This window comes from Theropithecus gelada, chromosome 15 (genome assembly GCF_003255815.1).
Source record: "Theropithecus gelada isolate Dixy chromosome 15, Tgel_1.0, whole genome shotgun sequence".
Lineage (NCBI taxonomy): Eukaryota > Metazoa > Chordata > Mammalia > Primates > Cercopithecidae > Theropithecus > Theropithecus gelada.
In genome coordinates, this window is record NC_037683.1 from 76,278,023 (window position 1) to 76,305,739 (window position 27,717).

General features: G+C 40.7%; 2 protein-coding genes across 4 annotated transcripts in view; one reads left to right on the forward strand and one right to left on the reverse strand.

The window, feature by feature from the left end:
- Window positions 1-22,579, reverse strand: part of PDCD1LG2 (programmed cell death 1 ligand 2) — a 60,134-nt gene extending 37,555 nt beyond the window's left edge. For all 3 annotated transcript variants that reach the window (XM_025359086.1, XM_025359087.1, XM_025359085.1), the window contains exons 1-2: window positions 22,299-22,579; window positions 10,524-10,592 (exon numbers count right to left, since the gene is read on the reverse strand). In XM_025359086.1, coding sequence (XP_025214871.1) covers window positions 10,524-10,578 — 55 coding nt within the window. In that variant the 5' untranslated portion in view covers window positions 10,579-10,592; window positions 22,299-22,579. The remainder of the gene's footprint in view (window positions 1-10,523; window positions 10,593-22,298) is intronic.
- The window catches only part of PLGRKT (plasminogen receptor with a C-terminal lysine), a 259,215-nt gene that overhangs the window by 90,970 nt on the left and 140,528 nt on the right, over window positions 1-27,717 (forward strand). The window contains exon 2 of the mRNA XM_025359091.1: window positions 8,505-8,599. The gene's annotated coding sequence lies outside the window, so the exon portion shown is untranslated. The remainder of the gene's footprint in view (window positions 1-8,504; window positions 8,600-27,717) is intronic.

Genomic DNA, 27,717 nt, shown 5'->3' on the forward strand with positions numbered 1-27,717 from the left:
TTTGGGGACTTCCTCTATGCATTAGCTATTCAAGAAGTTGTTTCAGTATAAAATGTGATATGCAAGAGCATAGGATACAATGACAGGTGAGCCTGGGTTCAAATGCTGACTATCAGAATTAGGAGTCCTTTGACTGTGAGTCCATCCTTTAATCTCTGTGAGCTTCAGCCTCCTTATCTATAAAATGAGGTTGGTAATCAGTATTATGGTGGAGGCTGGATGAGGTGTTACATGTGAAGTGCCTAGATCTGTCAGGCAGTAAGCACTCAGCAAATGTTCGTTCCTTTCTTTCGTATCTTTAATTCTTGGGAAAGTGGTAATTCATATGTGGAATGCATGGTCAATCTTTATCCTCCAGGATATTTTACTAACCAGGACAGTCCGTTCTCTGATCAGATTTCACAGTATAAGTAACTTTTGGGTTTTCTGCTGCTTGAATGATTCCCATTGCAGTTGTCCTCTGATTCAAGTTTTTCTTCCCACTATCCTGCAAATCTTTGAAGGCAAAGACCAGGCTGAGTTTGCTTTGATATATCCAGTATGTAGTACATACCAAGTTCTAGTTAAGAGCTTGGCAAATAAATGACAGAAAGAGAGAGAGGGAGAAAGAAAGGATGACCCTGGTTATATATTCACCTCTGCTTTCCTTTAATCAAACTGCGACTTGCCTGTGATCACACAAATTGACCTTCTTAATTGCCACACAGCACACTTGATAGTGATATCCACAAACCTGAGATTTATTTCAAATGACCAACATTTATAGCTTGCCTCTATTCCCTGTTTTAACTATGGCTAGAACATTAATGTGCCTTTCTACAGAGAGGAGTTCATGTGTGCCCAGCATTCTTTTGTGCAGGAGGGGCACAGGGGCAGGGCTATAAGGTGAGTGTATGTGTGTACAACAGTGCTAATCATATCTGCACTTGCTGTGCCAGGTTGCAAAGAACCTGAAATAATGCATGTAAAAAGAGATTTCCTGTATGATTCTTTTATTCCACTGCACACTTGGAATAGCTCTCACCTCGGAATCTCCGTAATGGAACCCTCTTCAGGGCAGATCCCTTTATGATGGAAGCCATCCTTAAATACTTGAGTTATTAAGTCCCTTATAACTTAATGCAGAGCCACCTGATATCAAATCCGATCTGTCCTTGAAGAATAATATTCAACTATTCATCAAATATGTAGTAATCATATGCCAAGTTCAAGAATTACCTACTACTTTTACTTTTCTATAATTCTTCTCTTGTTTAATTACATATGACACATAGGAAACAGGGAAGAAAATGGGACTTACAAGGAAGGTTAGTTGCTGAGTCTGCGTAACAACAAGAATTAAATAGATGACTTTGGGTAGAGACTCTGTTGAATCTATTTAGCAAATTTATTTACTGCACTATGCTTTCATTTCATGAGAAAGGGAACGCCTATAACTTCCTCTGGAACTCCCCTTAGTTTACAGCAGAACTCCCCTCTTTACTGCCTGGGCCTTTGATAAAAGTCCATTTTCTTCCTGTTTTTCCTGTCTGCTTTGTAAGAATATGTGCCAGGAGTGATAGGCATAAAGTATGCTCCTTTTCAGACAGGCAACATTTTTCAGCTAATATTTACAAGAGAAAACAGCAATTAGCAAACGTGAATCATGTGTCTGAATAGCTCAGAATACCTAGAAGATTAATTGTTATTTGGTCTAATTTTGCCCCAAGTAAAGTTTCTAAGACGTGCAAATTTTGAGCTTGATTACTCCATACAAAATAAGGGGTTTAGGAAATGAAATACATTTTTGAAATCCTGAAACATTCTTGCTTATTGTAAGTTACAGAGTCAATCAAAACACTGTTGGAAACAATTCTATGAAGAGGTTTTTTTCTCAAGCCCAGCTACAAATAAGATTCACTAAGCAGAGGGCCTCAATCTTGGCTAACGTTGGAATCACCTGGGAGGCTTTTAAAACACACTAATGTCCAGACACTACTTTGGATCTGTTAAAATTAAATTATTTTGGGGATGAGGTCAGCATCATTAAAAATTTTCTTTTCCTGGGAGCTTCTCATGTGCAGACAGTATTGGGAACCATTAGTTACACAAATTAACATTTGCACTTGCAAACATCTTTTACCACCTTGCCCTTCAAAGTGTTGTCCTCAGCTTCACCTGGAAGCTAGGTAGAAGTATAGAATTTCAGGCCTACCCCAGACCTAGAGAATCAGGATCTGCATTTAACAAGGTCACCGTGATGTGCATGCATATTAATGTTCGAGAAGTAGAGTTATAACATTGGTCTGCATTTGGACTGTCACTGGGAAGTAGAGTAATAGTTGATATTTCTTAAATGCAGTAAGTCAGACACTGGGCTAGCCCATCATTTCATTTCATGCTCCCAACAACTCTGCAAGGTAGATGTTGCTATCCACATTTTACAGATGGGGAAACTGAGGCTTAAAGAAGTGATGTAACTTGCCCAAGGTCAAAGAATGGTAGCTCATGGAACCAGAATTCAAATTCATCTCTGTGTCTTCAATGCATATTTATTTCTATGCTACCAATGACTGCAGTTATGACTATATATCCACTGGCATGTGTACACTACATCCATGAGTGAGGTTTTTTGTTTTTTGTTTTTTTTTTGTTTGTTTTGTTTTGTTTTGCTGTATGTTAAGGAAAAGATGTTTGGTTTTCTATTTTACATGCCACATGGTTATTAAATTAAGCTTCAATCTAGCATTGAGCTCCTGAAGGTATTAGACAAAGGACAAAACTGGAAGGTTTCCACAGCTACAAAATTAAGCAGACAACACAGGCTTTCCATTCATTTGGGGCCCTTAACTAAACTAAAGGGCAAAACACTTGGCAAAAGCATGAAAAATTTATACATGCAGGTCCTTTTGCTAGATTAGAACACTTAACTTGATGCATTGCAAAAATTCTTGAGGGAGCTTTGCATTTTATTGCAACCAGGCATCAATGGTAGTCAGCACCTGTCACATCTTCAGGAACACTTTCACACAATAAATCATTTGCATTGCCCAAGACAGCTTCCTCTTTAAGCTAAGTTTATATTTTATCCCCCACATTTAACAACAGAAGTGTAAGTTTTTTCAGACTTGCCACATAATGTACTTGAGAAGTACGGGTGGGGTGGGAGGTGCTTTACATAGCCACATTCTTCAGAAAACTCTGAAGTTCCTGGTTTAGGACAAAATTCTGCTCTATGCACCTGACTCATGTTCTGCTCAGTGTAGGAGGACTGCATGGAGACATGTTTTAGCATAGAAATCCTTTCCCCAACCTAATTCTTCTCCTTTGTATATCTCAGCAGTCAGCAGAAGTAGTTTTGGATCTAAAGATAGACCAAGTGGAGTAACCCAGGCTGAGGTCTGTGCCCCAGAATGACCTCAGACATCACCATGGTCATTGTGGTCCCCCTGGTTTTCATCTACCTCTGGAGTATGAAGAGAGAAGAAAAACATCAATGAAAAAAGAAAGACCAGTCTTTCCTCCAAGACATGACAAGGTATAAAAAATATTTCTGGGTTATAAGATGTCCTTAGATTTTGAAATAAAAATGTAAGAAAAAACAAGTATCAGTGTGATATTTGCAAAAGGATATACACATAGGTCAATGGAATAGAAAGTCCAGAAATAGACCCACATAAATATGACTAATTGATTCCGATGAAGATTCAAAGGCTATTGAATGGGGAAAGGATGGGTTTTTTTGACAAATGGGGCTGGAACAACTGAACATCTACATGTAAAACTAAAATGAGCTTAACCTATACATCCCACTTTATATAAAAATTAAAATGGATTATAAACCTTACATATAGAATATACAATTACAAAATGTGTAGAAGAAAACATAGAAGACAATTCTTTACATCTTGGGTTATGCAAGGAGTTTTTGGATGTGATACCAAGAGCATGATCCATAAAAGAAAAATTGATAAATCAAACTTCATCAAAATTAAAATCTTTGCTCTGCAAAAGCACAGTTAAGAAAATGAAAAGACAAGCTACAGACTTCAAAAGAATATTTGAAAATCAATATCTGATAAATAATTTGTGTCTGGAATAAAGAACTCTTAAGGTTGGGGCAGTGGCTCACACCTGTAATCCCAGCACGTTGGGAGGCCAAGGTGGGTGGACCACTTGAGGTCAGGGGTTTGAGACAGCCTGGCCAACATGGTGAAACTCCAACTCTACTGAAAATACAAACATTAGCCAAGCATGGTGGTACATGCCTGTAATTGCAGCCACTCAAGAAGCTGAGGCTGGAGAATCTCTTGAACTTGGGAGGCAGAGGCTGTAGTGAGCCAGGACACTGAATTCCAACCTGGGCAACAGAGCAAGACTGCGTCTCAAAAAAAAAAAGAGAACTTTTAAAACCTTACAATAAGAAAATAAACAACAATTAAACAATTGTTTAATTCCTTAGTATACAATTATAAAGGGTGAAATGATTTGAATGTCACCAAAGAAGATATACAATAAGTACATAAAAACTTAACTAAGGCCAGGTTCAGTGGCATATGCCTGTAATCCCAGCACTTTGGGAGGCTGAGGCAAGAGGATCACTTGAGTCCAGGAGTTTGAGACTGGCCTGGGAAACACAAGAAGATCCCATCTCTACAAAATTAAAAAAAAAAAAAAAATTAGCCAGGCATGGTGGCATGGCCTGTAGTCCCAGCTACTACAGAGGCTGAGGTGGGAGAATCGTTTGAGCCTGAGAGGTTGAGGCTGCAGTGAGCTACGATTGTACCACTGCATTCCAATCTTGGCAACAGAGTGATACCCTGTCTCAAAAAAAGAAAAAAAAATATGTGTGTGTGTGCGTATACACACACACATATATAAAATAAAATATTTATACTATATAAGATTATATATAAAATAATATATAAATAAATGTATACTTAATATCATTAGTCATTAGGAAAATGCAAATTAGAACCACTTCTACACACCTATTAGAATGACTTAAGAGTGGGGTGTGGTGGCTCATGCCTGCAATCCCAGCACTCTGGGAGGCCAAGGTGGGTGGATCACCTGAGGTCAGGAGTTCAAGACCAGCCTGGTCAATATGGCAAAACCCTGTCTCTACTGAAAATACAAAAAATTAGCAGGGCGTGGTTGTGGATGCCTGTAATCCCAGCTACTTGGGAGGCTGAGGCAGGAGAATTGCGTGAACCCGGGAGGTGGAGGTTGCAGTAAGGCAAGATCATGGCATTGCACTCCAGCCTGGGTGACAGAGCAAGACTCTGTCTCAAAAAATAAAAATAAATAAAAGAAAAGAAAAAATAGAAAAGAATACCAGTGCTGGCAAGAATGAGGAACAATTAGAACTCTCATACACTTGCTGGTGGGAATGCAATAATGCTACAGCCACTATGGAAAGGTTTGGCAGTTTCTTATAATAAACCATACACTTACCACATGACCTAGCAATCCCACTTCTAGGTATTTATCCAAGTGAAATGAAAACCTAGGTTCACACAAAAAACCTATATGCAAATATTTATAATAACTTTATTTGTAATCACCCAAAATGGGAAATACCCAAATGTTCCCCAACTGGGGAATTTATAAACAAAATATAGTATACATACAATAGAATATACTCAACAGCAAAAAGGTATAAATTGTTGATTCACACAATATGAATGAATTTCAAATGCTTTATGTTAAGTGAAAGAAGCCAGATACAAAAGGATATCTAATGAATTATTACATTTATATGACATTCTGGAAAAGTCAAAACTATAAGGACAGAAAATAGATCAGTAGGTGTCTGGACTTAAGACTTGGGAGAAGCTTTTTGTTTGTTTGTTTGGCAAGGGATGGAACTGTCCTGGATGTTCACTGTGGTGGTGGTAGTTATATGACTAAGGATTTGTTAAAATTAATAAGATGTTTTTTAAAAAAATAAATGTTACGGTATGTAAATTTAAACATACATATGTAAGTACATCCATATATACCTCCTTTAAAAATGATATAAAATGTTTTACCCTAATTTTTCACTTCAAACTTTATTTTATAGATAACATAGTAGAGCATCCAAAGAGCATACAAGTAAGGAAAGAATTAATGATTAATGGTTTGTTTGAGTTTTATTCAGAGGCAACTTTCATCATAGTCTTTGGGAGGCACACACTTTTTTCAAGCATTAATCTAGCAGAAGAAAATGGAAATAATTATAATGTCTACCAATAGGGAACTGGTTAAATAAATTACAGCATGTCCAATAAAATACATAAATCTACTTAAAAATGAGGGATGTCCATATTTACTGATTTGGAAACTATAAAGAACATATGTTTATTGAATGCTTACTAAAACTTCTTTTAGTCCTCTTCAGTAATTTCTTTCATGAAAAAATAAAGGGCAATCTGAGAGTGGTGGCTCACACCTGTGATCTCAGTGCTTTGGGAGGCTAGGGCAGGAGGATTGCTTGAGACGAGCAGTTTGAGGCCAGCCTGTGTAACATAGCAAGACCCCATCACTAAAAATATTTTAAAAATTAGCCAGACAGGGTGGTACATGCCTGTAGTCCTAGCTACTCAGGAGACTGAGGCAGGAGAATCGCTTGATCCCGGGAGTTAGAGGCTGCGGTGAGTTGTGGTTGGGCCACTGTACGCCAGCATGGATGACAGAGCAAGACACTGTCCCTAAAAAGTTTTGTTTTAATTTAAAAAAGGTAAAAATAAAGAGCATATTGGATAGCGCTATGAAGAGTATTTGCAAAGGAGGTTTTACTGGGCTGGGGTAGGTGAAGCATTTCTGGGAAACTGGCAAAATTCTCCTTCTTAACCTAGGTGGTGGTTACAAAACTAATCACCTTATAGTAATGTTAAACTTTATAGTCATTTTATGTGGTTTTCTCTGTGATATATTTTACCACAGAAAGCTTTAAATAAATTTTCAAAATATATTTAATTAAGTAAAATGAACATCTGTGAACCTACCACCTACCTTAAGAACTAGCACATTACTAATGATGTATATCTACTGCCTGTACCAGAGGTAATTGGCATCCTGAATATTGGGCTTATCAATCTCTTCTTTACTTTTGTGTTTTTTGAGACGGAGTCTCACTCTGTCGCCCAGGCTGGAATGCAGTGGCACAATCTTGGCTCACCGCCACCTCCGACTCCCTGGTTCAAGGGATTCTCCTGCCTCAGCCTCCCGAGTAGCTGGGATTACAGGCATGTGCCACTACGCCCAGCTAATTGTTGTATTTTTTGTAGAGATGAGGTTTCACCATGCGGGCCAGGATGGTCTCGGTCTCCTGACCTCGTGATCTGCCCGCCTCAGCCTCCCAAAGTGCTGGGATTACAGGCGTGAGCCTCCACACCCGGCCTCTTCTTTACTTTTTAAGCTTTATCTTCTATATATAAGGTATGCTTAAGCAATATATTTATTTATGAAAAGGACGTTGTGCTATATGTTATCTTCTGGGCTTAATTTTTATTTATTTAGTTTTTTACTCAACATTATGCTCTAAGATTCATAGATGTAGTCACATGTTTTTGTAATTTATCTACATGCTATATAATAAATGTAATCATATTTTTTGTAATTAATTTTTTGTAATTAATTTATTCACATGCTATGTATTACATATATAATATATGTATATTCTGTAAATATACCATGATTTCTATATCCATTCTCCAGTTGAAGTTCTTCTAGACCTACTCCTAGAATCAAATTCTCCAGGGCACTTGGGTTGTTTTTATTTATTTGTAATGTCTGAGAATACCAACAGAAGTGTTTTTTTTGTTTGCTTGTTTTTTTAACGGAATCTCACTCTGTCACCCAGGCTGGAGTACAGTGGCGTGATCTTAGCTCACTGCAACCTCTGCCTCCCAGGTTCGAGCGATTTTTCTGCTTCAGCTGAGTAGCTCGGATTACAGGTGGCTGCCACCATGCCCGGCTAATTTTTTTTTTAATTTTTAGTAGAGAGCGGTTTCACCATGTTGGCCAGGCTGGTCTCAAACTCCTGATCTGAGGTGATCCACCTGCCTTGGCCTCCCAAAGTGCTGGGATTATAGGCGTGAGTTACTGTGCCTGGCCAGGTGTTATTTTTAAAATTTAAAAATAGAAAAGAAATGGGCACCGATAGGGTACTAAGCATCATATTGATTCAATTCATGTATCTTCTTTTCTTTTCAATGAAGCATGCAGGTCTGGGGCTGTACAAGGAGCAAGGAAGAAAATGTAATCCTCTGTCTGTCTGGCCAGCCTGATAGCTGTAGCTCCCTCTCAGGCACTGGGTGTTGCAGTCTGATTACTCTCATATTTTTATATGAGAAATTCCTTGTATTTTTAAAATTATATTTTATTATACAAATAATACCTAATACATGCTTCTTGTAAAAAAAAAAAAAAACAACAAAACCTGAATATACATAATAGATAAGATCCAGACCTCCTCCCCAGCAGTAAACACTAATTATTTCTCAGATTCTTAGTTTTTTTGTTGTTTTCTTTTTCAGGTACCCTCTTCTGAAATCAAAACTCTTTAATTAAAGAGACATGAAATGACAAGATTTTTTAAAAAATATCACGAGGAGAAGGCATTCTAATTTAGGTAGGTATTTAATATTTGTTTGAACTGATGTTATCTGCATAGTGGAAAGCAGAGAAGAATTCCAAATTTGTGAAGAAAGTGAGAAAGTGCTACATTTTTACTTTCCTTTCAGTTAATTCAGCAACACAATTCATTACACATATTTTTGATTCTGTGAATGTCCAGAATAAACATTCAATACATATCCATGTTCAGACTTCAGTGCAAAAACCGATTCCAAAGTTGGAAGATTTATGGATTGTCTGCCATTTTTGATTACCATCATCATGGTAGCACAGTAGGGTAGAAAGGACATTAGCTTTGTGGAAATCTTGCCTGTGTCACCTAATAAGTATGTAATCTTGGGGAAATTAAGTACCTTTTCTGAGTTCTAGTTCCCTCACCTGCAAAATGATCGTTGTGAAGATTAAATGAACTATACCATATGTAAATTTTCTAGCATGGTATCTGGCATTTAGTGAATTCTCAATAAATGTAAATGCTCTTCCTTTTGCCCATTAGTATACCTAACTGGGAGCTATCTTCATTGTCTTGTGCTGATTATCTTAGAAGAAAAGATCCTTCCTCTGTAGAAAGAGCCAATGAGGACTAAAAAATATTGCTCCTTGTCACCCTAGCTCACTCCTTTCCTAAGAGAGAAGGCAAAAAACAAAGACAGAAAACCCAGGATCTCAATGTTTTTAAGGACAAACCCACAGAGGTTACACGTTCCCCAAGTTTTTTCCTGAAGCCCCCAGTCCTGCCACAGGATGGGGAACTGCAGTGTCTTTTGGCCCTCATTTCCCTTATCACTCTACAGAAACTTGAAGCTGTTTTGTAGCATGGAAGTATTTGCCCCTTTTGCTTGTCTCTAAAATTCCTGCCAGGCAGGGTTCCTTGCAAAGAAAACATGAAAAGTTCCTTTAGCTGGCCCTGCAGGCAGGAGCAGAGTAGAAGTAAGCAGAATATCTCAGGGTCTTCCTTTGAGGAGGGCCCCAAGTGCATGTCTCTAGTACCAGACCAGGCTGGGCAGCTCAAAGGAGTGAGAGGAATGTGACTGAGTAAAGAGTGATCTGGAACAAGTCAGTAGGGAGGAGAAAGCTCTTTGAAAGGTTATCAAGTGCCAAGGGAGCCATTATTTCTCAATCATGAGCAGAAAGATGATTTCCCATGGGGCTGGGGCTACTATCTTGAGGACTTAATCCTCTGTCCCCACCTCTGTCTCACTCTCTTACCTCTTGGTGTTCATCCAAAATAGTACACTCATGGTCCTAACTACACCCTCGAATGGTCTGAACTACCTTCCCCAGGAGAACAACCAACTGTGAAACTGCTTTTCTTCCTGCTCACCCTCATCCTCCAATAGAAGTCCTTTCTTCAAGTTCAAAGGGATAGCCTTAAGGTTCATTGTTCATTTGGGTTTTAGGAAGACTCAGTAAACCACATTAAGGTATGAATGACCAGTGGCTGCTACTGTTGCTTTTCAAAAGAGAAACTCACAAAAACAACTAATAATATGCAGAATGTCTTCAAGACATTATCTTTAGAGTAACAGTGTCCCCTGGCCATTGTCTTCTTACTCTCCCTGCCAGAAAGGAAGGGGACAGCCACTTGGCATCTCACCTTTAAGGGAACTCAACCCCTGCCCTCTTGTATCAGTTTAGATTTACACAGTCTGAATGATCCTGTCTTCTTGTCATTACCCTCACTGGATAGTGGGGATATATGGAGCAATATTCTCAGTCCTCGTTTCTGTCAGATAGGGACATTGGCATGTATAAGCCACTTTGGGGGCTCTTCTTTTTGTGGTGCTTGGAATAGCCCAGAAATTATATTTCCTCTCAAAGAAAGCCCTCAGCTTGAGGACCACATTCTCATTTTTGGCTTTGGCTAGGGGCCACCACCTGCTCTTCTTTCTTAAGCCTCTCCCTTTGTCCTTTCTTACCTGCTGTCTGGTGAAGCTGCAGTTCCAGGCTCAACATTAGCAGGAGGAAGATCATGTTCTGTATTTGATCTGAAATAGACAATTGAAAGTCTCAGGGCCTTATGAAACTTTGCTGGGTCTTTGGTGCTTTGTTCATTTTTGAAAACAAGGAAACAAACTGTTTGGGGAAGGTGACAGACCATGGTAGAGTGGAGCTGAGAGGAGAAGTTATAGGTTGATTTCCTGGAGAAGAGAAGATATAAATTAAGAGTAAGTAAGACACTCTTTATAAATCCAAATGAGAAGTTCTTCTTTCTTTTTTAATGGCCTTTTCTGAGTATGAACCAGTCCTTGTGAACCACACATATTGGCAGTTACCTGCACGTCTCATGAAGTTTTCTATAGCTTTTTTCAATAGCTGGCCCTTGAACCCCAAATTTGTTTGTCAAATGAATAATTGGACACCATCTTCTTTACCTGGACTGGATGTCTGGGAGTCTGACAGTTGAAAATAAGGCTCCATAGAACAGAGCTACATTCTCAAGAAATACTTGCTAGTTAACTGAGCAAAGTAGTCAAGTGCTTTTGAGTGCTGGAATTGAGTTTGCCCATCACTTGAACTACCTCTTACTAAGAGGTTTAGACAGGGAGAGTAGGGAACTGGCTCTGATGAGGGTGGGGGCTGCAGATGCCCCACCTTCGTCCTGCTCTTCCTCCCATGCTTTCTCCTTTGCTCTGAAGCTTTCTTTATCCATGGACTTCTTATGGTTGAGGAAAGGGACAGAGCACACAGCTAATCTGATAATGGTTTTGAGACCAAGGAGGCTTTCCACCTTTTATCAGCCATGGAATCATTTCTTCAAGGGAAATCTGTTGGAGCCATACATCTAAATCAGGTAACGGCAGAGCTGCTCTGAGTGTGATGAAAAGCAGTGGAGGGTGTGGATCAGGAGAATGATAGAACCTCATTTACATCATTAAAAGACAACTCAGCTTTGGTGCAGGCAATAGACTATTGCTGGGAGGGAGAGGTTTCTGGCAAGATTCCAAGCAGTGAGATCAGTTAGGAATGTGTTTGCAGAAATGCTGATAACTTAGAGTAGCGGGGCTAGTGGAGGTGAGAAGTAGTCTGTTGGTGAGTTTATATATTTTTTCTTTGTTTTAAAATTTTATTTTAAAAATTTCAACAGCTTTATTAAAGTATAACTGATATGAAAGAGGGTTATATATGTATATGTGTGTATATATATTTAAAACACAGACTTTTTTAAAATGCACGACTCAGTGGTTTTTAGTATGTTCACAGAGTTGTGCAACGAACACTATTATCCAATTTTGGAACATTTTCATTACCCTAAAAAGGAACCCCTTACCCATTAGCAGAAACTTCCTGTTTCCCCTTCCCTTTCGGTGTGGCCTTTGGCAACCACTAATCTAGTTTCTGTCTCTATCAGTTGCTTATTCTGGATATTTCATAAAAACAGAATCATACAATATGTGGACTTTTGTGGCTGGCTTTTTTTCACTGAGCATAATGTTGTCAAGGCTCATCTGTGTTGTAGCACATATCAGTACTGCATTCCTTTTTGTGACTAAATAATATTCCATTGTATGATATACCACATTTTACTTACCCATTCATCAGTTGATGGTCATTTGGATTGTTTCTGCTTGTTGGCTATTATTAATAATGTTGCTGTGAAAACTCATATATAGTCTTTTCCTATGTATACTTTTAATTATTTTGGGTACATATGTAGGAGTAGAATTGCTGAATTAAATGGTAACTCTATATTTAACTTTTTGAAGAATTGCCAAACTATTTGTCAAATATATGATTTGGAAATATTTTCTCCCATTCTGCACATTGTCTTTTCAGTTTCTTGATAGAATCCTGTGAAGCATAAATGTTTAAATTTTTATTTTATTTAATTTTAAAACACAAATTGATTTTAAGTAAAAAAAATCCAATTTATCCACTTTTTTCTTTTATTGTTGTGCTTTAGGTGTCACATCTAAGAAACCATGGCCTAGTCAAGGTCACAAGATTTACATCTGTATTTTCTGCTAAGATAAATATAAATGGAGCAATTGTACAACTGGATGTCCACATGCAAAAGAACAAATTTGGAGCCTTACCTCATACCATAAACAAAAGTTAAACAAAATGGATCAAAAACCTAAATATAAGAACTTTAGTTCCAAATTTGTTCTATTGATCATGGGCATGCAGTTGTGCCTGTACAGTTTGTTGATGAAATTATTCTTTCCTTATTGAACTGTATTGGCACCCTTGCAAAACATTAATTGATCATATATATAAGGATGTAGTTCTGGACTCTTGATTCTATTTTATTGAACTATATGTCTATCCTATGTCAGTACCACACAGTCTTGATTACTGTAGTTTTGTAGTAAGTTTTGAAATTGGAAAGTGTGAGTCCTCCAACTTTGTTAGTCTTTTTCAAGATTTTTTTTTAGGGGGCCATTCTGGCTTCCTTATATTTTCAAATGAATTTTAGGGTCAACTTGCTCATTTCTGCAGACAAAGGAAGCTGGAATTTTGGTAGGGATTGCATTGAATCCATAGATCAATTTGGGGGAATACAGCCAGCTAAATAATATTTAGTCTTCCAATTCATGAATACAGTATGTCTTTCCTTTATTTAGGCTTTCTATAGTTTGAAAAAAGACCTGAGGGAACTGCTGACAGGCTGGATATATAGTTTGAGAAAAATAGAGAAATTAGGAAAATTCCTAAGTTTGGGGCTTGAGTCACTAGGGCAATGGAGATGCTATTTATTAAAATGAAGAAGCCTGAGGGAGAAGCAAATTATGGAAGGGGAAAAAGAGTTGTTTGGTGTAGATTTGGTTTGAAATGCCTATTAGATATCCAAGTGGAGGTGTTTAGTAGGCAGTTGGGGTAGAGATGTAAATTTAGGAGTCATCAATGTGGAAGTGTTAAAGATTTAAAGTCATGGATATCTGCATTACATCACATATGGAAAGATAGGAAAGGGAGTGCCCAAGGACTGAGACATGGGATATTTCAACATTTATAGATCTTTGTGAGGAGAGGTCACCAGCAGAGAAGACTGAGAGGAAGGATACAAAGACAAATGGCAGTGTGTATTATCCATGCATTTTATTTTCTGTATCCTGATGCTTTGACACTTGGGGCCTTGCTGACCCTGAAGGGACTGCCCCTCCCAGGGTTAGCCAATTCTAACCTCTAAGAGAGGGTAAACCACTTGCTCATGAGCACACCTTTCAAATGCAAACCAACCCATTCCAGAGCCCATACCAACAACTGCCTCATTTATTGGAGGCTTTCACATTCCCAACACTATGCACCTGCCCTAATCACCTCAGGGCCAAGTACCAGAAGACTAGGGAGAGCCCCTATGCCCCAGAGCCTGCTGAAATTATTCATATTAGCTAATCCTAACTCCACTCACCCTGCCTCACACATTTCTTCCTGTTGAAACCACAATAAAGATCTTGCCCACCCCCTACCCCCCTCCCAGCTGACCCTGGTGCTTCCCCATGTGGCCCCTTGTGGCATGGTGTGCTCCCTTCTCTTGGGATCTGTGAATTCAACATACTTTTTTCAATGGCAGTCATTTCCTGATATGTTGACCTCACCATACCTAAATAATAATAAAACCTATATTTTAAAACACAGGGCTACAAAGGAGTGATCAGTAGAGCCAAATACTCTTGAGAGTTGCATTTAGCAGTATGGGGGTCATGGATGATCCTGACAAGCACAGTATCAGCGAGTTTTGTACAGATGAAAGCTTGAATAGGTTCAAAAGAGAATGGGTAAAGATGTGGTGACAAATATAGGCAACTCTCTCAAGAAGAGTGCTATAGAAAGGAGAAGAGAAATGAGTCAGTAGCTAGAGGGAAATGGAAGGTCCTCAGTGAGCTGTATTCTTGTTTTTATTTTAGAAAGGGAGATCTTAGTGCTTTCCACAGGGAAATGCTCATGTCATCCCTTAGCTTGACCTGAAGATACCTTTCCTTATCAAAATGCAAATATATCCAAGAAAGGTATCATCTTAAGCTGCACGAACAGGCCTGGCACTTGCCAGCATTCTTATTTTTAAATCATGAAAGGACAGCAGGTAACAGGTCTAGCAACAGAAAAGACTCCTGGATCACCCACCACTGGCTTTAACTTCCCGTTCTTCCTTGCCCTTCCACAGGGACTTTCCTGGCACACTGTCTCCTTGAGCAAACTGAGGAACAGACACTGTTATAAAGATACTTTCCAACAAGTAGCTTCCTTTCCTACTAATCCTCCTCTAGGGAAAATATGGTTTATGAAATGGGTAAGAGCTCAGGCTCTAAAAATCAGACACATCTGGGTTTAATCCTGGTTTTACAAATTGTAAGCCTCTAACACCTTGGACAAATTTTGAAAAGTCTTTGTGCCTTGTTTTCCTATTACGTTAATAGTAACAACACCCACCTTAAGCTAGAATCTTGGGGGTCATCTTAGACCTCTGCATTTCTCATCTCGCAAATATGGTCCATCCCCTACTCCTGCTAATTCTCCCTCCTGGATACTTTTTGCATGATGGCTCTCCTTTCTTCCACCCCACTGCCATCACCTTAATTCAGCTTCTTATCATTTCTTCTCATACCATAGCAGAGCCTTCTTACTGCTATTTTTACCTTCTAGTCTTGCCTTCCTCTGCTCCATCCTCCACTTATTGAGGTGAAGGACAAGAACCTTGGAGTCATCTTGAGTCCTTTCTTTTCTCAGTCTACGTCTGATTCATTAACAAACCCTATTGGCCCTTCCTTCAATATATATCCAGAATCTGACCATTTCTCACCAGCTCCACTGCTTCCATATCAGTCAGAGTCATTGTCATCTCTCATGGTGATTTCTGCAGTAGTCTGACAACTGGATTCTGATTCCAATTTTGCCTTCCTGCAGTTGATTCTGCAGCCAGAGTGGTTTTTAAAAAATAAAAGTCAAACCATATCTGCTTAAAACCTTCTAATGGCTCAACATTTCACTCAGTGTAAAACCCAGTTTTTTCAATAGCCAAGACAAGAGGGCCCTCTCTCTTGGACCCCATGCTTTAGAGGACCCCACTGTGCCCATCTTTCTTCCTGAGGGTAAGGTGTTTGCAAGGCTGAGAGGTGTTATCTGGAGCCTTTGACCTACCAGCCACCATCCATTGCAGTCTGTCCTTGAAACACTGGAATTCCCAGTCTGAATGGCCTTAAGCCTGCTTCCAGGCCTGTGTGGCTTCTTCCACAGATCCAATCCCTAAGGGAGGACCTTGCTGCCAGTGTACATGTGCCTCTACCTGGACACTTTCATTGTTCTTTCTCCTGAGACTGTCTTACGTAAAATTGCAAGAGCACTCCAACCCTACCCCAGCATTCCCAACAATCCTCAGTTATCTTTTATTCCCCAAATCTGTATTACCATCTAATATACCATATAGGCCTCTCTCTGTTGCCCAGGCTGGAGTCAGTGGCACAATTATAGCTCACAGTGATGGCAGCACCTGCCCATTTAGAGTAGCTGCAGCAGGGGAGGTGTGGCCAGGGGAGCCAAGAACAGGTGGGAGTCCCACCCTCTACTGAGTTGGCAGGGTGGGAGCCCCATGCTCCCAGGCACCACTGCAGCTGACCAGCTGTGGCTTTGGACCCAGGCATCTGTATTCTCAGGGGCCCAGGAAGTCCCCTGCTCCCACGAGCTTGAAGGTGGCTGCTCCCGCTCCCTGGCCTCTCCCCAATCCTGGCAACTGCTACTGGGTGAAGCAAAGTTGTAGACAAGCCTAGGTGCTGTCACAACCCCGCCAGGCATGTGGGTGCTCAGGGTGGTGCTGACACACTAGCCCCCTGCTGCCTCGACCTCTTCCGGATGTTGAGTGCTGACAAGCACAGGAGGGAGGCTGAGCAGGGGCTGAGGGTGGCTCAGGGCAGGCCTGCAGGCACCCCTTGGCACGAACAGCCTGGGTGTCATGGACAGTATGTTGATGGCAAGAGGCAGACAGGTTCCTTGGCAGAAAGGGGTTAGGTCCCTGGTGAAACCCCACCTTCAAGCCAGGGATGGCCCAAAGCCTGGGGGCCAGGTTGCCAATTGTGGGTGGAGTCTACAGCCTGTGGTAAGAACTTACAGTGCTTTGTCCAGGCCCTTCCATGGCTGCCCATGGGCCAATCAGCACACGCTTTCTCCCTTCTGAGCCTGTAAAAACCCTGGACTCGGCCAGGCGCGGTGGTTCATGCCTATAATCCCACCACTTTGGGAAGCCGAGGCCAGCGAATCACGAAGTCAGGAGTTTGAGACTAGCCCTGGCCAACATGGCGAAACCCTGTCTCTACTAAAAATACAAAAAATTTAGCTGGGTGTGGTGGCGGGCACCTGTAATCCCAGCTACTTGGGAGGCTGAGGCAGGAGAATCGCTTGAATCCAGGAGGCAGTGGTTGCAGTGAGCTGAGATCGCGCCACTGTACTCCAGCCCTGGTGACAGAGTGAGACTCCATCTCAAAAAAGCAAAACAAACAAACAAACAAACAAAAAAACCTGGACTCAGCCAGACTTGAACAGACATTGGGACTACCAGTTGTGGGAAGGAGCTGCTTATTTCAGGTCTCCTCTCTCTTTCTCTCTCTCCCCCCCCCCCCCCCCCCGCCCCCGTCTGATGGAGTCTTGCTATCTCACCCAGGCTGGAGTGCAGTGGTGTCATCTCAGCTAACTGCAACCTCGCCTCCCGGGTTCAAGTGATTCTCCTGCCTCAGTCTCCTGAGTAACTGGGACAACAGGCATGCACAACTGCACCTGGCTAATTTTTCATATTTTTAGTACAGACGGGGTTTCACCGTCTTGGCCAAGCTGGTCTCAAACTCCTGACCTTGTGATCTACCCGCCTCGGCCTCTCAAAGTGCTGGGATTACAGGTATGAGCCACCTTGCCCAGCTTGGGTCTCCTCAACTCTCTGGGATGACCTGCCTGTGGTAAGGAGCTATCCATTGTGGGTCTCCTCTCTGCTGAGAGCTGAACACTCGTTGGGACCACCTGCCACTTTGGGTCTCCTGAAAGCTCCTGAAAGCTGTTCTGTCACTCATTGAAGCTCCTCTCTGCCTTGATCACCCTCCAGTTGTCCGCATACCTCATTTTTTTCTGGACAAGGGACAAGAACTCAGGACCTGCCGAATGGTGGACTGAAGGAGCTGTAACACCAACACTTCTTTAGCTGAATGAGCATTGTGCTGACTTTTCTCCAGGAAACAAAATGAACATGTTCAAACAACCATGCCACCTCTTTAGTCTCCCCTTTTAAAATTCACTTGTGTTTTGTAAATACATTTCTTGATGTCTATTCCTATGTGGCTGTCCATTTGCATCTTAATAGTATTGGGCGGAGTTAGAAACTAGAAATCAACAAGTTCTCTAATATCTGAGTCTCTTGACCAAACCACAGGTAGTGAACAGAAATGCTTGTGGGAACTTGGATAAGGTATGTAAAAAATACTTTGCAAGTGGTAAACATTCTTCACATTCATTGTCGTTATCACTTATAAGGGTGGTAATCTTTGGTCTAAAAATCCCATGAATTCCTATATGACCACTCCTCTCACTAACTTCAATAAGATCTCACCTGGTAAAAATCTACCCATTTTTTAAGACTCACTCAGGGCCACTTCCTTCAAAAATCCTCCCCTGAGATTCCCAAGCAAATGTCTGCAGAACTATTGTGCCTTTCAGGATATTTCTTGTCTGCTTTGTATTTATCAGTTCATACTCAATTTTGATCTTATTTTGTCTTTTTTTTTTTTTTTCTTTAGAGACTAGGTCTCACTCATTGCCCAGCCTGGAGTGTAGTGGCTATTTACAGGTGTGATCATAGAGCACTGCAGCCTCAAATTCCTGGCCTCAAGCAAACTCTGACTTCAAGTGATCCTCCTGCCCCAGCCTCCCGAGTAACTGGGACTATAGTTGTGGGCTACCTTGCCCAGCTTATTCTGCTTATTTCTACATAAAAGTATCAATTTACTCCATTGCATTAGGAAGTTGTATCTTTCCAGAGAAATCAAGGAAACATCTGTAAATTCTGGGGATAAGTTCGTAAACAGAAAAATGAGGAAATTTTTTTCAAGCAAAATTTGCAAGAGGATCAAAAATGATGGTAGGTTCTAGCAGTTTCACTTCTTGGTTGCTATAGGCCTAGTTTCTTGCCATTTCTACTGTTTGTGGAGATCTATTCCAAATTGATAGATGAAATACAAATAATTGTAGTGCTGAAGCTTTAATGATCTCTTTCTTTTATTCAAAACATTTACTTGGTATTTACTATGTGCCAAGCTCTAGTATACAAAGGTGAATAAGACACAGCCAGTGCTTTTATGGAATTCTCTGGTCTGTGCAATAAGTGAGGCATAGACATGCTATGAAAATATCTCAAGAATCCTAGCAAATCATTCCTTTGTGTAATAATAACCAGCCTAAAGGATCATGTTTGTAAAATACTTCATTATTTGCTAAATACTGACAGTCTTATCCCATTTGCCTCTTCCCTCTCCCAGTGTCTAGTAGAGCCCTGGTTATCCATAAAGACCTAGATAAATACATACCCAATTGATCTGAAATACCTGAACTAACCACTGTTTTGAAGCCAAGTGTCTAAGACAGTAATTGTAATTAGCAATGTCTGAACATAATCTGAATTTGAATGCCTTTGGGCAAGTTATGCAGTTTGCCCCAGGTCCTACCATTCTCCATTGTATTAGACCTAGATGGATTCACTTATTTTTGTTGCCTGCCAAACCTAATGGGTATTTGAGTTTTGGGGGGATCTTAGAGCCAGTACTCTGCTTTCATAGGTATATGAGTAATTATTTGATCTCTAAACCATTTGTGGCATGGATAGACTACCAGTAGCCTTAAGATGCTATTCTACTGAATTTAATGGAGCACTTAAGTTCAAATTAAATCTCAATTTTTTAAGCAATAAACAACGAGTTCCCACTTTTTATAAGCCTTTATATTAGAAAGTTGTGAGAATTCATAGAAGAATCCATCATTGGAGAATTCCTAGAGGGTTTCCTCTAAAAAAGGGCCCTTGCCCTTAAAGACATTGTACAATAATTGGAAGGTTAAAACTCTCATACATGAAAAATAGTAAAACTGATATAAAACAAGTGATAAAATTGCAAAAGCCCTAGAAGTTGACTAGAGGAAGGGAGACTTCCCAGAGGGGTAGGATTTGAACTGGGCCTTTGAAGCACTGGTAGGATTTGGGGTTGAAGCTATTCTAAAGGGCACTGCATAGCTGACTCAGAAGCAGTCTCGGAGGTGCAAATGCACAGGCATGTTGAGGGGACAATGAACAGAGTAATTTGGCTGGACACTTAGGTTGAGAATGTCAAGGGCTTAATGCCAGGTAGAGCTGCCAATGGGTAGATAGTGGCAGTCACTCAAAAAACAGAGTGACAATATCAAAGGAGTATCTGAAAAAGATTAAATCTAATTTTTTTTCAGTATAGAATTGAGGGTGGATGGAATTGGCAGACAGCCACTCAATTAGGGAGTCACTGTATTCATCTAGATGTTTGGTAACAGGGCCCTAACTTCAGGTCAGAAAAAGGAAGCAAGGAAGAGAAAGAAGAAATATATAAGACAATTGACAAAACAATTCACTACTGATCAGCCATGCAAAAGAGACAAAGAGAAAAGCAACAAGATTGACTGTGGTTTTAAGGCCAGATCAGCAAGACAATATTGGAGCCATGGGGGAGCAAGGGGTGGCAGGGAGAAATAGAAGATCAGGAGCTGATTTTAGAGGGAAGACAGTAAGTTTGGTTTTAGTCTGGGCAAGGCATAAGTGTTCCAAAAAATTATAGGTCCAGAGTTTGGGACAAAATTTAGGGCTAAAGATAAGGAAGTTATTTCTAATATGGAAATGTTAGTTGATATTGAGGAATGAACGAACCATCTGATGGGGAGAATATAAAAAGAAAGAAAGATTATAAAGAAAAGATCTGAATTCAGGAATGTCCCAAAATTTGGAGAGTGTGAACAGAGGACCAGTGAAGAAGGCAGAGACAAGGTGGTCAGAAGAGTATCAGAAGCTCCCCCAGAGCAGTACTTCTGAGGCAACGCAGGAAAATCCCTCAAAGCAGGGGCAGTTCATCATAGGGAGCTGTGAAGACTAAGAACTGGAAGTCAGCCCACAGGTGTGTTAGAAACAGCTGGAAGGCATCAGAGGTACTGGGGCTAGATAACCTTTCAGATGCCTTTGTCTATCCTGGACTTCTGTGGATTGATTTGAAGGTTATCAAGCCCAGCTACAGTGGAGCAGGGTGTGGCATGAGAAGGTAATACTGCAGTTGCCCCTTTGCAGAGTAACCCAAGTATGCAACAATTAAGACATATGACACATTTGGACATTAGTATGTGGAATTAAAATGACACACAACAATCTATTGGTTGCTGTCCAATGTATTGTAAAGCAAATATACTCTGAAGCATGACCCATAATACTATCTCTACCATCTCCTTTTTCAAATCAGCCTCAAACTTCCCCCTGTCCATTACACAAACATTTCATTTCTAGTGATTCTCCTGACATTTCATCACATAAATCCATTTGACAATTCGGCAAGCACCCAGTAAGCACCTATGTGTATTGCCAGGCACTGCACTAGCAACTTGGGACTCAGAGAACCTTAAAGGTGTGCTTCTTGCCTGTGAGGAGCTCCAGTTCAATGGAAAAGCTCACAAACAGGAGAAATCTGGGGAGAAGACACCCTGAAGCAGCAGACAACAAAGAGCCTGCTGATGGGGAGAGCTCAAGTAATGAAGGCACATAGATCAGGTTCCAGTGGCAAGAGCAGCAGGAGCAGGATTGTTCATCCACTCATAGAATCTTAGGCTTGGAAAGGAGCTTGGAGGACATCCAGGCCAACTCCGTATTTGACTCTGATACAACTGTCTCATTACTGCTCACACTGAATATTTTTACTCTGCATTTTGTCAGTTTAGGTCTCTCACTCCCTGCCCCTCAGAGCCGTAGTATTTTAGGGTTAAAAGTCCTGATTAGTCGGTAATCTCACTCAAGCTTAGCCTCTCCACCTCCATCTCCTCCACATGAACCCATTGTCATTGTTCTTCTACTCAGTGCACCCAGGTGCTGAGCAATCAGTAGCAATTATTGCAGTTCTCTTTAATTTTTCTACCTTTTCTCTGATCATTTTATATGGAAAAAATAAGCCTTTCCATAGTCCCCAAATCATGCTTTTGTTCAGTAATGATTACCTCTACAAGTTATTAAGATAATAGTTTTGGGTTTTTTGTTTTTGTTCCCCCGCCCCCACCCCCGCACCAACAGCTGACTCTTAGGCATAGCTTGTAAACAAAGACCAGCCTGGAGTGATCACTGTCTGCTAAATGGATAATCACAAACAGATGTCAGTCATAGGAAAACAGATTTTTAAGTTCTTCACCATTAAGCCTCTGAAAACTCTAAGCTGAGAGACAATCTTAAGAATAGTTAAATTATTTTACAGTGCATATATTTGATGCAGAAAATATCTCACCTTATAAAAGTGAGCAACAAGAATAATATGCATAGGGACAAGTGAGAGAAATCTGGGGGCAGGAGGACATTAGCGTATTTGTGCCCCTCAGCACAATTTCTGAGGCAGAATGTCTCTTGCCTCAAATGGTGTGGAGAGAAAGTAGGCCACCTTTTCCCCACCCTGGCAGCCTCATCATGGTCCACAACATAAACAGTATGAGAGTATCTCAACCCACTCGTTACTCACATGAGGACTTGTCGCAGCTCCACAGGTAAAGATGCAAAAGAAAACAACAAAAAACAGTTGCTGTTTGTGTTAGATTTCCTGATAGTAGCCACCAAAATGAACAGCCAAAAGGAAAAACAAAACCATCAACATGCAGTAGCTCCTAACCCAGGATTCTTTCTAGCTGGGACATATGAGGATGGGTGACAAAAAAGCACTCAGAATTTGGCGTTAAGATATATTCACTGAGAGAAGAAAAATTGTTCATTCAGTTTAAAGTTTGCCATAACATGAGAGTGAGTCAAACCAGAACTAGTTCTGAGGAACTGACGAAAGCCTGGCTTATTTGGAAAGTTTTGGTTTTGCTTTTAGCAGTTTGTCTTGAATGGGATTGCATTTCTGATTTGGCTCTCGGCTTAGCTATGGTTGGTGTTTAGGAATACTAGTGATTTTTGTATGTTCATGTGGGATCCTGAAACTTTGCTGAAGTTTATCAGCTGCAGGAGCTTTTGGACTGAGACTATGGGATTTTCTAGATATAAAATTATGTCATCTGCAAACATGGGTAGTTTGACTTCCTCTCTTCCCTCTTGGATGCCTTTTCTTTCTTTCTCTTGCCTGATTGCTCTGGCCAGGACTTCCAATAGTATGTTGAATAGGAGTGGTGAGAGAGGGCGGCCTTGTCTTGTACCGGTTTTCAAGGGGCATGCTTCCAGCTTTTGCCCCTTCAGTGAGATGTTGGCCATGGGTTCATCATAGATGGCTCTTACTATTTTCAGGTATGTTCCTTCAATACATAGTTTGTTGGGAGTTTTTTTTTTTTTTTTAACATCCCTTGAGAGTTTTTAGCACCCTTTATTTCCCTCTCTTTCCACTATTCTTAAATGTGCTCCAGCTTCTCCAGTGTCCCTGGAGCACATTTAGGAATAGGGGAAAGGGACAGAATGAAGAATATCAGCATGTCTTAGTGCTGTGCCAGGAAATTTACTCATTTCCTAGGGCTTCTGTAACACATGACCTCAAGTCCTTGGCACTCCCTGACTTATAGTTGCATCACTCCAATCTCTGCCTCCATATTCAAATAACTTTCTTTTCTGTGTGTATCTCTATATTCCTCTCCTCTTATGAGGATACCATCTGTTGGATTAGTGCCCACCCTAATGCAGTATGACCTCATTTAGACTACATCTGCATAGACCCTATTTCCACATAAAGTCACATTCTGAGGTCCTCAGTAGACACGAATTTGGGGGGAACATTATTCAACCAACCTCACTTCATTTCATAGTGCCTCATTTCATTCTCAGAGCAATGTGTGGTTTAGAGTTAGACCCGTTTTACACATGAGAAAACAGGACCAAGATCAAGCAAAGTTGCCTTAGTTGCATGGCTGAATTTGAACTCTGATCTTGGTGGCCCCACTATACCCTGAGGCTTGTGACTGGTGAGATTAAAACCACATCGCAAGAAAAGGCCAACTTGAATATAGGCCTGAATGATCAATCCTTCTCCTGCTGCCTTCTGCCCTTTTCTTTGTGCTTGTAGGGGTAGGATCAGCAGAGATGTGGGGCTGAACACTCAGACAGAGGATTTTTTCTTTTCTTTTCTTTTTATTATTATTATACTTTAAGTTCTAGGGTACATGTGCATAACGTGCAGGTTTGTTACATATGTATCCTTGTGCCATGTTGGTGTGCTGTACCCATCAACTCATCAGCACCCATCAACTCGTCATTTACATCAGGTATCACTCCCAATGCAATCCCTTCCCCCTCCCGCCTCCCCATGATAGGCCACGGTGTGTGATGTTCCCCTTCCCAAGTCCAAGTGATCTCATTGTTCAGTTCCCACCTATGAGTGAGAACATGCAGTGTTTGCTTTTCTGTTCTTGTGATAGTTTGCTGAAAATGATGGTTTCCAGCTGCATCCATGTCCCTACAAAGGACACAAACTCATCCTTTTTTATGGCTGCATAGTATTCCATGGTGTATATGTGCCACATTTTCTTAATCCAGTCTGTCACTGATGGACATTTGGGTTGATTCCAAGTCTTTGCTATTGTGAATAGTGCCGCAATAAACATACGTGTGCATGTGTCTTTATAGCAGCATGACTTATAATCCTTTGGGTATATACCCAGTAATGGGATGGCTGGGTCATATGGTACCTCTAGTTCTAGATCCTTGAGGAATCGCCATACTGTTTTCCATAATGGTTGAACCAGTTTACAATCCCACCAACTGTGTAAAAGTGTTTCTATTTCTCCACATCCTCTCCAGCACCTGTTGTTCCCTGACTTTTTAATGATTGCCATTCTACCTGGTGTGAGATGGTATCTCATTGTGGTTTTGATTTGCATTTCTCTGATGGCCAGTGATGATGAGCATTTTTTCATGTGTCTGTTGGCTGTATGAATGTCTTCTTTTGAGAAATGTCTGTTCATATCCTTTGCCCACTTTTTGATGGGGTTGTTTGTTTTTTTCTTGTAAATTTGTTTGAGTTCTTTGTAGGTTCTGGATATTAGCCCTTTGTCAGATGAGTCTATTGCAAAAATGTTCTCCCATTCTGTAGGTTGTCTGTTCACTCTGATGGTAGTTTCTTTTGCTGTGCAGAAGCTCTTTAGTTTAATTAGATCCCATTTGTCAATTTTGGCTTTTGTTGCCGTTGCTTTTGGTGTTTTAGACATGAAGTCCTTGCCCATGCCTATGTCCTGAATGGTATTACGTAGGTTTTCTTCTAGGGTTTTTATGGTATTAGGTGTAACATTTAAGTCTCTAATCCATCTTGAATTAATTTTCATATAAGGAGTAAGGAAAGGATCCAGTTTTAGCTTTCTGCTTATGGCTAGCCAGTTTTCCCAGCACCATTTATTGAATAGGGAATCCTTTCCCCATTTCTTGTTTTTGACAGGTTTGTCAAAGATCAGATGGCTGTAGATGTGTGGTATTATTTCTGAGGACTCTGTTCTGTTCCATTGGTCTATATCTCTGTTTTGGTACCAGTACCATGCTGTTTTGGTTACTGTAGCCTTGTAGTGTAGTTTGAAGTCAGGTAGCATGATGCCTCCAGCTTTGTTCTTTTGACTTAGGATTGTCTTGGCAATGCGGGCTCTTTTTTGGTTCCATATGAACTTTAAAGCAGTTTTTTCCCATTCTGTGAAGAAAGTCATTGGTAGCTTGATGGGGATGGCACTGAATCTATAAATTACCTTAGGCAGTATGGCCATTTTCACGATATTGATTCTTCCTATCCATGAGCATGGTATGTTCTTCCATTTGTTTGTGTCCTCTTTTATTTCACTGAGCAGTGGTTTGTAGTTCTCCTTGAAGAGGTCCTTTACATCCCTTGTAAGTTGGATTCCTAGGTATTTTATTCTCTTTGAAGCAATTGTGAAAGGAAGTTCGTTCATGATTTGGCTCTCTGTCTGTTACTGGTGTATAAGAATGCTTGTGATTTTTGCACATTAATTTTGTATCCTGAGACTTTGCTGAAGTTTCTTATCAGCTTAAGGAGATTTTAGGCTGAGACAGTGGGGTTTTCTAAATATACAATCATGCCATCTGCAAACAGGGACAATTTGACTTCTTCTTTTCCTAACTGAATACCCTTTATTTCTTTCTCTTGCCTGATTGCCTTAGCCAGAACTTCCAACACTATGTTGAATCGGAGTGGTGAGAGAGGGCATCCCCAGACATAGGATTTTTTAAGAAAACATCTCTCCTTGCCTGGGCTTAGAGCCTTCCCTGCCTCCTTGTTTCTTCTGCAAAAGCAAGGCTCTCCTTTCTTCCTCCTTGTCCTGCATCCTCTTTTCGCTCCATCCCTTGAACAAGAAGTACTTTAAGAAGTACTACGAAGCTGTGTAGTACCTACAAATGGGAGTGGCTGCCTAGACCACAAGAGTTGGGACTGTGACTGTGGGACCCATGCTTCCTCTGGGGACCTGCTTCTACACCTATGGCTCCAGGCTTGTGGTTTCCTTAGGAGTTGCCATTCTCTTACCTCACCCTCTGTTCCTGGCCACAGTGACTGACTGAGGAATGGACATATGTCCTTTGTGTGGCTTTGAGTTTTAGTATCTATGGAAACCACACCTCACCTACCAGAGTTCCTGTCCTTCTTTAGGAGTGAGGTGCACTCACCACAATTTCCTTTCCACTCTCTTAGGTAGCCTTTCTCCAGACTTGGCCTGCCTCTCCTCTTCACACTTTCCTTTGGGCACTTCAGCTCTGTTTCTCCACAGTTTAGGGCATCCTGAAGCAAAGGAAGGCCCAGGTATTTTCACAACAAGGTCAAATAAAACTCAAGCTAGTATCTCAGCACATTAGCCTGCCTCATAAATCTATATATCTAGAGAAAATAATGGAGGGGCAGAAACCAAAGTATTAATAAAGGCATTTCTGGGTGGAGGACTTGCAGGTAACTTTTTTAGTTTTTTGTTAAACTTTTATTTTACATAGGTAAACTCGTGTCATGGAGGTTTGTCATACAGATTATTTTATCACCTAGATACGAAGCGTAGAACCCAGTAATGTTTTTTTCTTCTCTTTTTGCTCATCTCCCTCCTCCCCAGGGCCTCCACCCTCAGATAGGCTCCAGTATGTGTTGTTCCCCTCTTTGTGTCCATGTGTTCTTATCACTTAGCTCCCACTTATATGTGAAAACATGCAGTATTTTGTTTTCTGTTCCTGTGTTAATTTGCTAAGGATAATGGCTTCCAGCTCCATCCATGTTCCTGCAAAGGACATGCTCTTTTTTATAGCTGTATAGTATTCCATGGTGTATTTGTACCACATTTGCTTTATCTAGTCTGTCATTGATGGGCATTTAGGTAGATTCCATGTCTTTGCTATTGTGAATAGTGCTATGATGAACATGTGTGTGCATGTTTCTTTGTGATAGAATGATTTACATTCCTTTGGGTATATACCCAGTACTGGGATTGCTAGATTGAACGGTAGTTCTGTTTTTAGCTCTTTGAGGAATTGCCACAGTGCTTCCACAATGGTTGAACTAATTTACACTCTACCAATAGTGTATAAGCATTCCCTTTTCTCCACAACCTTGTCAGCATGCTATTTATTAACTTCTTTTTTTTTTTTTTTTTGAGATGGAGTCTCACTCTGTCACCCAGGCTGGAGTACAGTGGTGCTATCTCAGCTCACTGCAAGCTCCACTTCCTGAGTTCGTGCTATTCTCCTGCCTCCGCCTCCCTAGTAGCTGGGACTATAGGTGCCCGCCACCATGCCTGGCGATTTTTTTTTGTATTTTTAGTAGAGATGGGGTTTCACCATGTTAGCCTGGATGGTCTGGATCTCCTGACCTTGTGATTCACCTGGCCTTGGCCTCCCAAAGTGCTGGGATTACAGGCGTGAGCCACCACGCCCAGCCGACTTATTAACTTTTTAATAATAGCCATTCTGACTGGTGTGAGATGAACTCT